Below are 13,776 nucleotides of genomic sequence, written 5' to 3'. Positions count from 1 at the left end.
ATACTTGTCCAATTTTGGTTGTTTTCAGTTGCCTCTCTCAGCAACTGAGTTGTAGTGCAAATGCAGAGTTAGCAGTGGCAGTGCCAGCAACATAGCAGATGCAGCGTTTGAGAGGGAGCTGCAATACAAATGTAGCATTGGCAGTGGTAGTGTCAAAGGCAGCAGTACAGTGGCAACAGCAGCGCAGTGGTTGGTGGACAGTATGTCAGACATCAGCAGCGCAGAGACGATGCTTCAGAGTCAGAGCAGTATGCAAAGAGGCAGTGTATTGCTAGAGCACATTCCTCGCTAAGAGGGAGTGTTGATTTGGGGTAGCATCGTATGTGCTCTAAGCCTCAAATTTTGCAGGGAGGCTTTGGCACATGTATTCCAAAGAACCCAAAAAGCGTTTTGGGAAATTCCACCCAGACGTGATTTTATTAAAATAGTTAATATTTTTAATAGGGTTCCTAAGTCTAAACTTAGAAAAATAAAAATATTAATGGGTATTAATCCAATCAAGGGTGAAACTTTTACATAAAGCCATGGATCAAGTCAAAACGATCTAAGACTTTGATTATGTTTTAATCTAGGCCATTGGTTACCCAACAGGAAGATATAAGAAGGGACTTGAGAGTCATAGGAAAACACACACAGAGATTGAGAAAATCAATTTTCTGAGGTGAGAATTTCTCGGAGGAAAATCGATTGAGGAGATCTTGCAGCAGAGGAGCAGTGAGAATCCGAGAGAAGGAATTTTGGAGAGTACAAGGCAAAGAGAGGACAAAAAGATGTCTAGAGGAAGGTTGACGCTAGCCTACGCAGTGCTGACGCAGAGGTAGCACACTCAGTGAGGGGAAGTCAAGTTTCTGCTAAGTGAATTCGAAGTTCAGTTGTCGGAAGCCAGGGTTTGATTCTAGGAAGCATGAAAGTCAATTTCTCAACCAGCAGAGGATCCAGAGCAAAGAGGAAAAGCTGAAGGATCAATCACCGATTCTCCAGTGACAGGATGAGATCATTTCACCAGTCTATTTGTCCAGTATTTTCTCTACAAAGGATTGCTAGTTGAGCATCCTAGATTTGTACTCAAAACTTTCTCCTGCATAATAATAAACCCTCAGAGCTACTGCACCGGTTTTCCCACATTGGGTTTTTTCGGGAACTATTTGTCCAAAAATAATTGTGTCCTATGTGTTGCATTGTGATTTCTTGCTCAATATTTTGTTTCCTCAAATATATTAATTAAGTGAAGGTTGCATATGTATTTACTTAGAAATTTACCGTAGAAGACAGTAAATAACTTGTATGATTTAATCAAGTAGGAGAAGTAACATCAGTTTGCTGCAGTAGGGATTCCGGTGTAGGAATTTTCACATTTTTTTACCCTCAAGAAATTCCATCCAGAAGTGATTTTATTAAAATAATTAATATTTTTAATGGGGTTCCTAAGTCTAAACTTAAGAAAATTAAAATATTAATGGGTATTAATCTAATCAAGGGTGAAACTTCTAGAAAAAGCCAACAGATCTAGCCAAAACAATCTGAGCCTTTGATTATGTTTTAATCTAGGTCGTTCGTTGCCCAACAGGAAGATATAAAAAGGGACTTGAGGGTCATTTGGAAAACACACAGAGAGATTGAGAAAATCAATTTTTTGAGGTGAGAAGTTCTCAGGAGGAAAATCGATTGAGGAGATCTTGCAGCAAAGGGGTAGTGAGAATCCAGAAGAAGGAATTTCCGATGAGTACAAGGCAGAGAGAGGACAGAAAGACGTCTACAGGAAGGCTGACGCTGGCCTACGCAGAGGCAGCGCAGTCAGTGAGGGGAAGTCGAGTTTCTGCTAAGGGAATTCTAAGTTCAGTTGCCGAAAGCCAAGGTGTGAGACTGGGATGCAAGAAAGTCAATTTCTTAGCTGGTAGAGGATTCAGAGCAGAGAGGCAAAGTAATACCCAAGAGGGGTGACGCAGAAGCTGCCCAGGGTGACGCAATTCTACACAAAAGCCATGCAAAGGGTGACGCATAAGTTGCGAAGGGTGATGCAGTTCTACATAGAAGCCACGCAAAGGGTGACGCAGAGCGTCCAGAGCTGAAGGATCAGTCAGTGGTTCTCTAGTGACATGGTGAGATCATTTCACCAGTCTAATTGTCTAGCATTTTCTCTGCAAAGGATTGCTAGTTGAGCAACCTAGATTTGTACTCAGAATTTTCTCCTGCACAATAATAAACCCTCAAAGTTGTTGCACCAATTTTCCCGCATTGGGTTTTTTCGAGGACTATTTGTCCAAAACTAATTGTACTATGTGTTGCATTCTTCTTTCTTGCTCAGTATTTTGTTTCCGCAAATATATTAATTAAGTGAAGGCTGCAGATGTATTTAGTTCGAAATTTACAGTGGAAGAGAGTAAATAACTTGTATGATTTAATCAAGTAGGAGAAGTAACATCAGTTTGTTGCAGTAGGGATTCCGGTGTAGGAATTTTCACATGGTATCGGAGTTGTTGATTTGAAACAAGGAAGAGCAGATCTAGCACTGAAGCAAGGGCCAACTTGCTGCAGCAAGCAGCAGTTTGAATCCCCTGAGGGATTGCACAGTTCTAACCAAGGGGGTTGTATTTTCGTGGGTGCCTCTCTTTGAGTGAACCAACAGAGAGGTAAAACTGCCAGATGGAAAACTTGCCAAGGCAGAGGGGGCTATGCAGAGCCACGCAGACCTAGAGGGATGTAGTTTCCGCAAGCTAAGTGTTGGGCAGAAAAGCTGTCAGAAGGAAGAAGTAGATTGCATAGTGAGGGAATAATTCTTCAGTGATTTCTTGCCAAGGAAATCAGTATTTCTCATTTGTTGAGCGCAGAGGAGTAGCAGCTTACCAGCTCCATTAGGGAGTGCGTAAGTCAGCCTAGGAGCTTCGTAGTATGGAGAAAGAGGGATTTGTTCGACATTTTTCGGAGGATATGGAAACTAGTGGCATGAGGGATTGGGATAGGTTGGACAAAGCTTCCAACTATGTCATCTAGAAGGCTAGGATGACCTTCCTGCTTGATGAGCATGCCCTCAAGATGTACGTTGACAATGTGGTGGTTGAACCTACGGATGCAAATCTGCTGAAAAAGTACAAGGATGAGATGGCTAAGGCAAAGAGAATGATCCTGGACGGGATCAAGGATAACGTGGTGTGCCACGTTGCAAGCAAAGGGACCGCTAATGAAATGTGAGATGCTTTGGATACATTATATTAGGGAACTTCCAAGTAGTAGAAGATGTACTTACAACAGAAGCTAAGATCTGCTCAGATGCAGAAGGGGGAGCAAGCGGATTCGTTCCCTACAAAGCTAAAGGAGACAGGCGATGCGCTGTCAGCTGCAGGACACACTCCTCAAAACTCAGAGTTAGTGAGATTGGCTCTAAACTCCATCTCAGATGATAGGCATATCTTTGTCCAGATTATCCTAGGCAAAAAAGCATTGCTAAATTGGGATGACATGTGGGCAGCTCTAAAACAGGAAGAGCTGAGGAGAGACCTGCTCAAGGTAAAACTTGATGGGAGCAGCAGCAGCAGTGGGTAGAAGCCCAAAGTAGAGGAGCAGTATAACGCAACCCTTGCATCGAAGGGATAGTCAGGGCAACAGAGACAAAAGAAGGACGTCTCCAACGAGAAGTGTTTCAAATGTGGCGAGATGGGCCACTATGCATCCCAGTGTCCTTTGAAGAAAAAGGGCAAGGATGAGAAGCATGATCTAAAGGTTGCAACTGCAAAGATTGACGAGCAGGAGTTCGCCATGACAGTCGAGATACCTCCAGAAGGGAGGTGGGCTGATATAGAGCTATAGTCAGGAGGACTACAGATGGGTAGGATCCTTGAGGAGCCCAAATCTTGGATCATCGCCTTGCTACGAGTGCCCATGATCAGGACTAGCAGGATGGTGGAGTTTCAGTTGGTGCCATGGAGTGTTGATTCGACAGATGCAGTGGCTAGGTGAGCCAAAGACTGAGCAGCGCAGAGCAAAGAGGCAACAGTGCAAGGGAGCTACAGTACAGATGTAGCATTGGCAGTGACAGTGGCAGTGTCAACGGCAGCAGTACAGTGGCAGCAATAGCGCAGTGGTTGGTGGACAGTAAGTCAGACATCAACAGTGCAAAGACGACTCTTCAGAGTCAGAGCAGTATTCAGAGAGGCAGTGTATTGCTAGAGCACATTCCTTGCTAACAGGGAGTGTTGATTTGGGGTAGCATCGGATGTGCTCTAAGCCTCAAATTTTGTAGGGAGGCTTGGGCACAGGTATTCCAAAGAACCCAGAAAGCGCTTTGGGAAATTTGACCCATAAGTGATTTTATTAAAATAATTAATATTTTTAATGGGGTTCCTAAGTCTAAACTTCGGAAAATTAAAATATTAATGGGTATTAATCTAATCAAGGGTGAAACTTCTAGAAAAAGCCACAGATCAAGCCAAAGCGATCTGAGCCTTTGATTATGTTTTAAACTAGGTCGTTGGTTGCCCAATGGGAAGATATAAGAAGGGACATGAGGGTCATTTGGAAAACATACAGAGAGATTGAGAAAACCAATTTTCTAAGGTGAGAATTTCTCAGGAGGAAAATCGATTGAGGAGATCTTGCAGCAGAGGGGCAGTGAGAATCCGGGAGAAGGAATTTATGGAGAGTACAAGGCAGAGAGAGGAAAGAAAGTCATCCAAAGGATGGTTGACGATGGCCTACACAGTGCTGACGCAGAGGCAGCACATTTAGTGAGGCGAAGTCAAGTTTATGCAGAGGGAATTCGAAGTTCAGTTGCCGGAAGCTAGAGTGTGAGTCTGGGAGGTAGGAAAGTCGATTTCTCAGTTAGCGGAGGATCCAAAGCAGAGAGGCAGTGTAATACCCAAGAGGGTTGACACAGAAGCTGCCCAGGTTGACGCAAAAGCCACGCAGAGGGTGACGCAAAGCCTCCAGAGCTAAAGGATCAGTCACTGATTCTCAAGTAGGAAAAGTAACATCAGTTTGCTGCAGTAGGGATTCCGGTGTAGGAATTTTCACACACACACACATATATATAATAAAAAAATCGAGTCAACCTATCCTAGGGAATAGACACGTCCATATGATTTTTTAGAGTGTGGGATAGAAAAAAATTCTAGCACTAGCAATGGAAAAAAGTTCGAGCAGGCTAGCGACAACAAACAAGAGGTGACAGAATGTTCAACGAGGCAAGCTAGCAGCAACGAAAAGGAGACAATAGTGGTGAATGACAACAATCGACGTGCGGAAGAAGGGACGAGGTAGCGACAAGATATTGACACAGCGGCCTCTACTACTATAGTGGCGCTGAAATGAAACTCAAGGGAATAAGGCACAAATGATTTGCTACAACACAGAATGGAACACACGAATTTAGCTATTGATAGCCATGATAAATATTTTATTAATAAATGAATAGATGATGTTTACATTTTGTGGGAGGCCCTGGCTATATACTGCCTTGGGTGCCTCTTGGTGAACGGGCATGATCTTTGATCATGCCCTTTGCCTAATAAATTATAAACTAACTAATTTTTTATATAACATTGCCTTCCTCTCAAAAGAATGCTTTGTCCTCAAAGCATACGTAACGACGGATGTTGCTAATGAAATGCTTCAGTCTCCCAAGAAGCTTCTTCTTCTGGTAAGTCCTTCCACTTGATCAAGTATTCCTTGATTGCATGGGATCGAAGCGGTAGATAAGATACCTTCTGGTTCTAAAATGACCCTTCCTTCATCATCTAGGGATGGAAGCGTTGTTTGCGTTAATTGATGGTCGCCCAGTGCTCTTTTAAGGCAGGATACATGGAAGACGTTGTGAACACGACTTTTCTCTAGAAGGCTTAAACTATATGCAACTTGGCCGATCTTTTTGTTGATCTGATATGGTCCATAGAACTTTGGTGCCAATTTATTTTTTACTTTTTGTTTCAAGGACAGTTGTTTGTATGGTTAGAGCTTGACAAATACCCATTCTCCGACTTCAAATTCTCTTTCAGTTCTATTTCAGTCCGCTTGTTGCTTCATACAGTTCCTTGCATTATTCAAATTTTCTTTTAGGGTTTGGACAATGTTCCTTGCATTATTCAAATTTTCTTTTAGGGGTTGGGTTTCTTCTAGTTGGTTTTTAATAGCAAATAGATTTGTCTGGACGGCAGCTAGATCCTTCCATTTTGGGGCTTCATATCCATACAAAGATGGGAATGGAGTCATTTTTACTGACGTATGATAAGTCGAACTATACCACCACTCAGCGAGATGCAACCATTGAGCCCACTTATTTTGTTTTTCTGTAGATTAACAACATAGGTAGGCTTCCAAACATTTATTGACAACCACTATTTGTCCATTTGTTTGAGGGTGATAAGGGGAACTCATATTTAGGTAGGTTTCTATGTGTTTGAAAAATTCCTTCCAGAAATTACCCTTGAATTTGGCATCTCTATCACTCACAATGACTTTCAAAAAACTGTGTAATTTATATATATTTTTGCAAAATATTTCAGCGATTTGTTTAGCTGAGTCTGATTTCTTTATTGCCATAAAGTGAGCATATTTGGTGAGTCTGTCAGGCACTACGAAAATCTTGTCCTTGCCTTCAAATACAGGTAATCCCTCAATAAAGTCCAATGATATTCCTTCCCATTTCTGATTCGGATTGTTTAAGAGGTGAAGTAATCCAGGTGTCATAATATTTTCACTTTTATTTCTTTGACATGTGTCACATTCTGCTACATACTTCTGAATATCGCGACTCATCCCCTTCCAAAAGAATGATTGACGTGCATTGTAGTAAGTTTTAAAGAATCCTACATGTCCAGCTAACAGTGAATCATGTGACTCCTTGAGTATCTTGGACTTAAACTTGGAGTTTGCATTCAGATAGATTCTTCCTTTGTACGATAGAATATCATTCTTCCATTCAAATTTTGAGTTGTCTGGAAGGTTATTGGTTGTCGCATTTATTTTTGGATCCTTCGCATGCTCACTTCGAATCTCATTAAGCCATTCAGGAACAACAACGAAGACTGCAAGTAATGTTGGTTCTTCATCCTTCCTAGATAGGGCATCTGCTACTACATTGTCTTTTCCCCTTTTATGTAGTATCTCCATGTCAAAGGCGGAAATTTTTTCAATCCAATTATGTTTCTCTTCAGAAAGTGTTTTTTGTTGAAGGAGGTGTTGGAGACTGTTATGGTCCACTCAAATGGAAGACTTACTTCCCAAAAGATATTGTCTCCACTTAGCCAGTGCGTGCATAATAGCGACCATTTCCTTGTTGTGTGTGGACTTGAGACATTCTCTTTTATTGAGATTCCTACTTTCAAAAGCTATTGGATTCCCTTCTTACACTAACACTACGCCTATACCGAATCCGGAAGCATCACACTCAATGATAAATGGTTTAGAGAAATCTGAAGTTGCCAATACCGGGGCATTAGACATAACTTCCTTAAGCTCCTCAAAACACCTTCTTGCTTCCTCATCCCATTGAAATGAATTTTTCTTTAAAAGGTTTGTCACTGGTGCAACGATATGTGCATAGTTTTTAATAAATCTTCGGTAATATCTAGTCAATCCTAAGAACCCTCTTAGCTTGGATATATTAACCGGTTTGGTCCATTCCTTTATAGCTTTGATTTTATTAGGATCCACTTTTACGCCTTCATGGAATATAATGTGTCTGAGGTATTCTACTTCTTCCTTTCCAAATGTGCATTTGGATTTTTTTTGCGTAGAACTGATGCTCTTTCAGTAGTGTAAGAACTTTATCCAGATGTTGTAACTGCTCCTTCCAAGTTTTACTATAAATTAAAATGTCATCAAAGAATACTAATACAAACATCCTAAGATATGGATGAAATAATTCGTTCATAGTGGCTCGGAACGTTGCTGGTGCATTGATTAAACCCAATGGCATTACTTTAAATTCATAGTGACCTTCGTGTGTTCGGAATGCCATTTTTGGTATGTCTTCCAACCTGATTCTGATTTGGTAATTGCCTGACCTTAAGTCCAACTTTGAGAAGTATTTTGCGCCATGTAGTTCATCCAACATTCCATCGATAAAGGGCATTGGAAATTTGTTTTTAATTGTTATTTTGTTTAATCCTCTATAGTCAATGCATAGCCTGAATGAACCATCCTTCTTCCTTACCAATACCACTGGAGCAGCATACGGACTTTTACTTTTTGAGATGATCCCACACTTTAAAAGGTCTTGGATTAATCTCTCAATTTCCGTCTTTTGGTGATGTGGATATCGATACGGCTTGATGTTGATGGGGTCTGACCCTGCTTTCACTTCTATTGTATGCTCAATTTCCCTGTTAGGAGGCATTTTCATAGGCAGGTCTTGAAATACCTTTTCATGCTTCTGAATTAGATCTTGTACCTCTGGTGACTCTTCGTTGATCATATTTGCAGATAACATTTCTAATTGGTGACATTGTACTACATAAGTTGGTGCTCCTTTTCGAATCATCTTCATCATCTGCAATGACAATACGATTTGATTCTCTAGTGCTTGGAATCCGTCTAATTTGTACCTTTGCCCTCCCCAGTTAAATCTTATGAACTGTACTTGATGGTTGGCAGCATAAGTGCCTAGAGTTCGTAGCCATTGGATAGCTAAGACCGCATCTACTCCACCTGATGGTACAGTGAAGAACGGGAATTCTAAATTAAAGTCTTGTATCTACAATTTAACCTTATGGCATTTCCCTACCTTTTCAATCTTCTTACCGTCAGCTACCATCACCTTCATGTTCAATAAAGGAAATGAGAAAATATTGAGTCTCTTTGCCACAGTTGCATCTAAAAAATTGTGGGTGCTACCAGAGTCAACGAGAACCACTACGTTGTTCTTCTTTATATGTCCTTTTAATTTTAGAGTCTGAGGTTGTGATATCCCTGTCATAGCTGATAGTGACATTTGCGAAATACTTCTATCATCTAATTCTGGAGAGAATTCTTGGGCATCTTCTGTTTCTTCTATGTCGGAATCATCACTGTTTGAATCATTAGTTGCTTTACAGTTATACAAGTTCTTTGATTCTTTTCCTTTTGCACACTTATGTTTAGGGTCCCACTTCTCACCACAGCATTTGCATTTGCCTTCTTTTATCCTTTGCAATTCCACATTAGATTTTTCGCCTTCACGACAATGTGGTGGAACATATCTTGTATTATCCGTATCCACAGACTGGGGCATTCTTCGTCTCGAATATACTTTTTTCGGTTTTGACCACAGTATCTGTTCAAATTTCTTTTCAACGGTTTTTGCTTTTCGTCTTGCTACTTCTATTGATGTAATGTCATGAAGCTCAAGTTCTACATGTAGATGAGTTTTAAGTCCGGAGATGTATGATTGAATTAGACGAGATTCTAATAACCCAGGTACTCGTGTTGCTAAGGTCTCCCATTCTCGAGTGTACTCATCAACACTGCCTTTTTGTCATAATCTGATGAGTGTTGAAAAGAACACTTCTTCCTTTACACCTTGGAATCTTTTAAAGAATGCATCCTTAAATTTTCTCCAACTGATGGTGATTGTCGCCTTCTTCCACCACATATACCAGTTATATGCTTCTCCTTCCATTTTCATGGAAGCATGCCTAATATTTTAGTCATCATTATCGATGTCGTAAATCTCAAAGTATTCTTCTGCTTTATTCAACCACGCAACACTACATTTCTCGTTCCCATCGAATTTGGGCAGCTCAATTTTTGCCTTTTGCTAATACGTTGCTAACAGCGGAGCGAAAAGAGGGTGTTGATTAGTGAATGTATCCCAAAGTTGCTTATTTGAAAAAGTCGCGTTACTATTTCCTTGGTGGGGCATGGCAGATTTTTTTGGAGATTCCGCTTTTTCGTGAGAATCTGGTGACTTTGTTGAATTTGAGGAATTGTGCTCTTGATTTCCTCCATCATCTTGGAGTAGTTGTTCGGGTGTAACCTTCGTCCTTTCACACAAGGTGTTCAGCAATGCTATTATCTGATTATGATTCATTTCGGATTGGATATGGTTCTGCTCGAGCTGTAGTTCTATCCAATTTGTCGTATCTTGAAGCTTCTTGATATCGTCGGAATGCCCGATAACCTTACTCTCGAGATCGACTAATTTTTTGTTGAAATCATCGGAGTGGCTAGTAATCCTATTCTCCAAATCAATCAATTTTTTGTTGAAATCGGCCATTGACATCGACGACATTGAACGAGTTTGTGGGGGTGTATATTTGTCTGCCAGCTTAAATAATTCTATTCTTTTTAAATAATTAAATTAAATTAATTAATTTAATGATATGACATATAGGGTTTCTTTTTAATATAAAATATATAATGAATTAATAGTTCGAATTAATATGAGGACTTAATAATTCAAATTAGTAGAATGAATTAATAATTCAATTAATTCAAGTTGTTGACCCGTGACTTCGAGAGGTTGACCTGTGGATGCGTCGATTGGGAAACGGGGTCGGTGGCTGGACAAGATGTTAATGGTGCCCCTACGGAGTGCTAGAGTTGGCGTGGAATTCCAGCTCCGATGGCAGATGTCGGTGTCAAGACAAGGATAGGTAGAACGGATGGGTGGTGGAACACTTTGGGGTGAAGGGTCGTGGTTTAGCAAACAATATACAGGGACAACGACGGTGAAGGTGTGAAAGCATTGTACGGACAGCAAGAAGCCAGCAATCGACTCGCTCTGATACCAGATGGAACACACGAATTTAGCTATTGATAGCCATGATAAATATTTTATTAATAAATGAATAGATGATGTTTACATTTTGTGGGAGGCCCTGGCTATATATATTGCCTTGGGTGCCTCTTGGTGAACGAGCATGATCTTTCATTATGCCCTTTGCCTAATAAATTACAAACTAGCTATTTTTTTATATAACATAGAACAGGAAGCAACATTGAGAGGAGAATCTTTTCTTTGTGGCACCAGTGGCGGAGAATGTGCAGCGCAATACAAAGTGCATAGACAATGTAAGAACGTGGAGGTAGCACCTAATGTGGTTGTAATAGCAATGTAAGAACACTTGGATACTTGAAGTGATAATAATTATTATTGAATAACAATGAATGGATATGATTTATAATGTCACTTGTATGGTGTGTCATATAGCATTGAGCGGTCACAAGTGAGAGGGTAAGGTATGCACCCTTTACTTACTAATTATTTTTATTGTGACATCACTAATTTATTATTTTATTTGTAACACTATTACTTGGAGGGGATTCCATGGTGACGAGAGGATTTATCTCTCAACTCTAGCTAAAAGGTTATTATCACAAGTTGTCAGTTACTCATCAGCTGAGAGGAATTGGGGTGCATATGGCTTCATCCATCTAGTGAAGTGAAATAGACTAGGAGCAACAAAGGCTAAGGATTTTGTGTATGTTCATTCCAACTTGTTCCTTTTATCACATTCTAGTCTAGAGTATAAAAAAACAGCTAAGTAGAGGATGTAGGATGTAGAGACTGAGATATATCACTTGAACATGACATTGAATGCCATGACTCAGCTCAACCTACTTGAGGATGTTACACCACAAGTTCAAATTTCTCCTTCAACATTCAACATTCCTGACCCCTTGTCATCTTATTCATGATATAATGTTGCAACATGCAAATTATGAGAATGTAGAACCATTTCAAAATTTGTACTTAGATCTACTCTGCATAATTATATTAGTAGAGTCAATTCTCTTTCGTATATACTATTATCATTTTTGTATGAGGCAAGATGCATCATTTTAGTGTTTAGATTTGTAAATTATCTAATTATTTCAGTTCTACTCTTTTGATTCATGAATGGTTTGTTGATGATTGTAACTCAAGAAGGTTTTTCTGCACAAGGTAAGTGTCTAGGCATGCAGAAATTGCCAAAGATCTCCTTAGAACACTTGCTTAAGTGTGACCAAGTTGCTAATGTAACTTAGCCTTAGGAAAGCCACACAATTATTATGTTGGCTTATTGAGCTAAAGTAAACTTCGAAAAAGTAAATTATTTACTTTAGTGATTAGGTATTTATTTCAGCTTTTGATCTCAAGTGAGGTGAGATCTAATCTTGGCCATCAATCATTTTGGAGACAAGGCTTTAAGATTTAGCACAATGTAAAGTTATAAAAGAAAGGCTAAGGAGAGGGAGAAGACACACCATACAGCAACACAAGAATGAGAGAAGCATCTCAGTGAGGAGTGTCATACTCTAGTGTGTTGGGTCCATGAAAGGAGGAAACAAGGAGATCCAAATCAGCCAAGGAGGGCTTGATCAGCTGGATCAGATCCAGCATTGTACATCTATTTCTTCAGTTGGGCCATTATTCGAGGATGGGAGTCCAATTGGGCTCTGAATCAATTTAATGATGAACTAATTTGATTGGGCAGAATCTGTTGTGTCATTTATTTTGTGAAATTGATTCTGTTTTTCTTCCACTAATTAATGTTAGGAACCTAGTTGTGCAATTCATACAATAGATTTGTAATCAACTAGGTTAACGGTTTGTCGGGTGCTAGGTTGGCAGGAAAACTAACATGGTTTTGACTCTAAACATTGAATATGTTTTTCACAATTCAAAGAATATTATATTATATTTTTGTGCTTGGCGTATCCTCGCTGTATCTAGATCCTGGCTTATCAGAAATCTAGCAGACCCATATCCATATCCTGGTAACATAGGCTTATGCATAAAGCAATAGCTAACTATAATGCAAGAAAAAAAAAACTGACAAACTTTGCAGTCAAAGTCCTCAGTATTTTACTTTCCAATATCTCTATAGGGAAAAGGATCTGGACTACTCAAATCCATGAACCGAAAAATGAGATCAGAAATGGATCTGCAGACCAAAAAGCAGCTCCACCACAAAATCCATTTGGATCTGATTTTGGTGAGAAGAATGGTACCAAAAATGGATCAAGGAGGGAGCTTATACTTGTACTTTAGTGGGCAAGGAGGATCACAGCAACTATGCTTACAATCCTAGAGCCCACTAAGCTTACCCAGATAGCATGGACTTTTGCAGACAACCTGCAGGAGATGTTGAAAGGATAACAAGTCTCCATCCTCAAACTGATTCCACATTACAACCTTTTGACTTGAGCTCATGTCACACATCAAACTTGAGCAACTCAATTACCAAGCAAAATTTATTTTCTATGAAATGAAGATGTCTCACTGCTCTATTCTTCATTCTAAATATTTTACAAAACTTGTATTGTAAGCTTTCACAAATGTCTGACAAGATTGTTTAGCTTCTATAGTGATCACTCACCCCTCAAGCAAATGTTTCAAGAATACATAACAAGACTTGCAGACTACAAATTTAGAAACAATTATTGCACCACCAGCATTCCTATATTACCATTGCACTATTCATGAATATCCTTAATCCCTCTAAGCAGAATGTATACCTGCTGTCGACACTTGCGTGGAAGTTCTGAGAGAACATCTTTCTTTAGCCTCCGAATCATCACTGTTTTCTTCATTAAAGCATGCAGCTCTTCATGATTACTAGCTCCTTGATATTTTCCAAAAATACCCTGTGATCACATAATGCAGAACAACTGGTCTGCTCATAGAACTGCTTAGATGTTGTGTCAAGACTTGAAACTGCTAGAATATTAAACTGGATTGATAAAAGTAATTATAAAATTACTTACACCCTTGCAATATCGCTGCCCATATTGGTGAAAATCCTTATAAACAGTAGGATGCAAAGCTTCCAGCTGGAAATTTATATCCAAAAAATTCTCATGTCAATAATATCCACAATT

General features: G+C 39.7%; 1 protein-coding gene across 3 annotated transcripts in view; it reads right to left on the bottom strand.

The window, feature by feature from the left end:
• The window catches only part of LOC149228591 (uncharacterized), a 510,588-nt gene that overhangs the window by 245,015 nt on the left and 251,797 nt on the right, over positions 1-13,776 (bottom strand). For all 3 annotated transcript variants that reach the window (XM_089378284.1, XM_089378285.1, XM_089378286.1), the window contains 2 exons: positions 13,663-13,728; positions 13,414-13,542 (listed from right to left, as the gene is read on the bottom strand). In XM_089378284.1, coding sequence (XP_089234410.1) covers positions 13,414-13,542; positions 13,663-13,728 — 195 coding nt within the window. The remainder of the gene's footprint in view (positions 1-13,413; positions 13,543-13,662; positions 13,729-13,776) is intronic.

This window comes from Pinus tabuliformis, chromosome J, assembly GCF_031772625.1.
Source record: "Pinus tabuliformis cultivar Carrire ecotype Pingquan chromosome J, CPIR1, whole genome shotgun sequence".
In the NCBI taxonomy this organism is placed as follows: domain Eukaryota; kingdom Viridiplantae; phylum Streptophyta; class Pinopsida; order Pinales; family Pinaceae; genus Pinus; species Pinus tabuliformis.
Note: the sequence above shows the minus strand (reverse complement) of the source record. Positions and strands in the feature narration are given on the sequence as shown.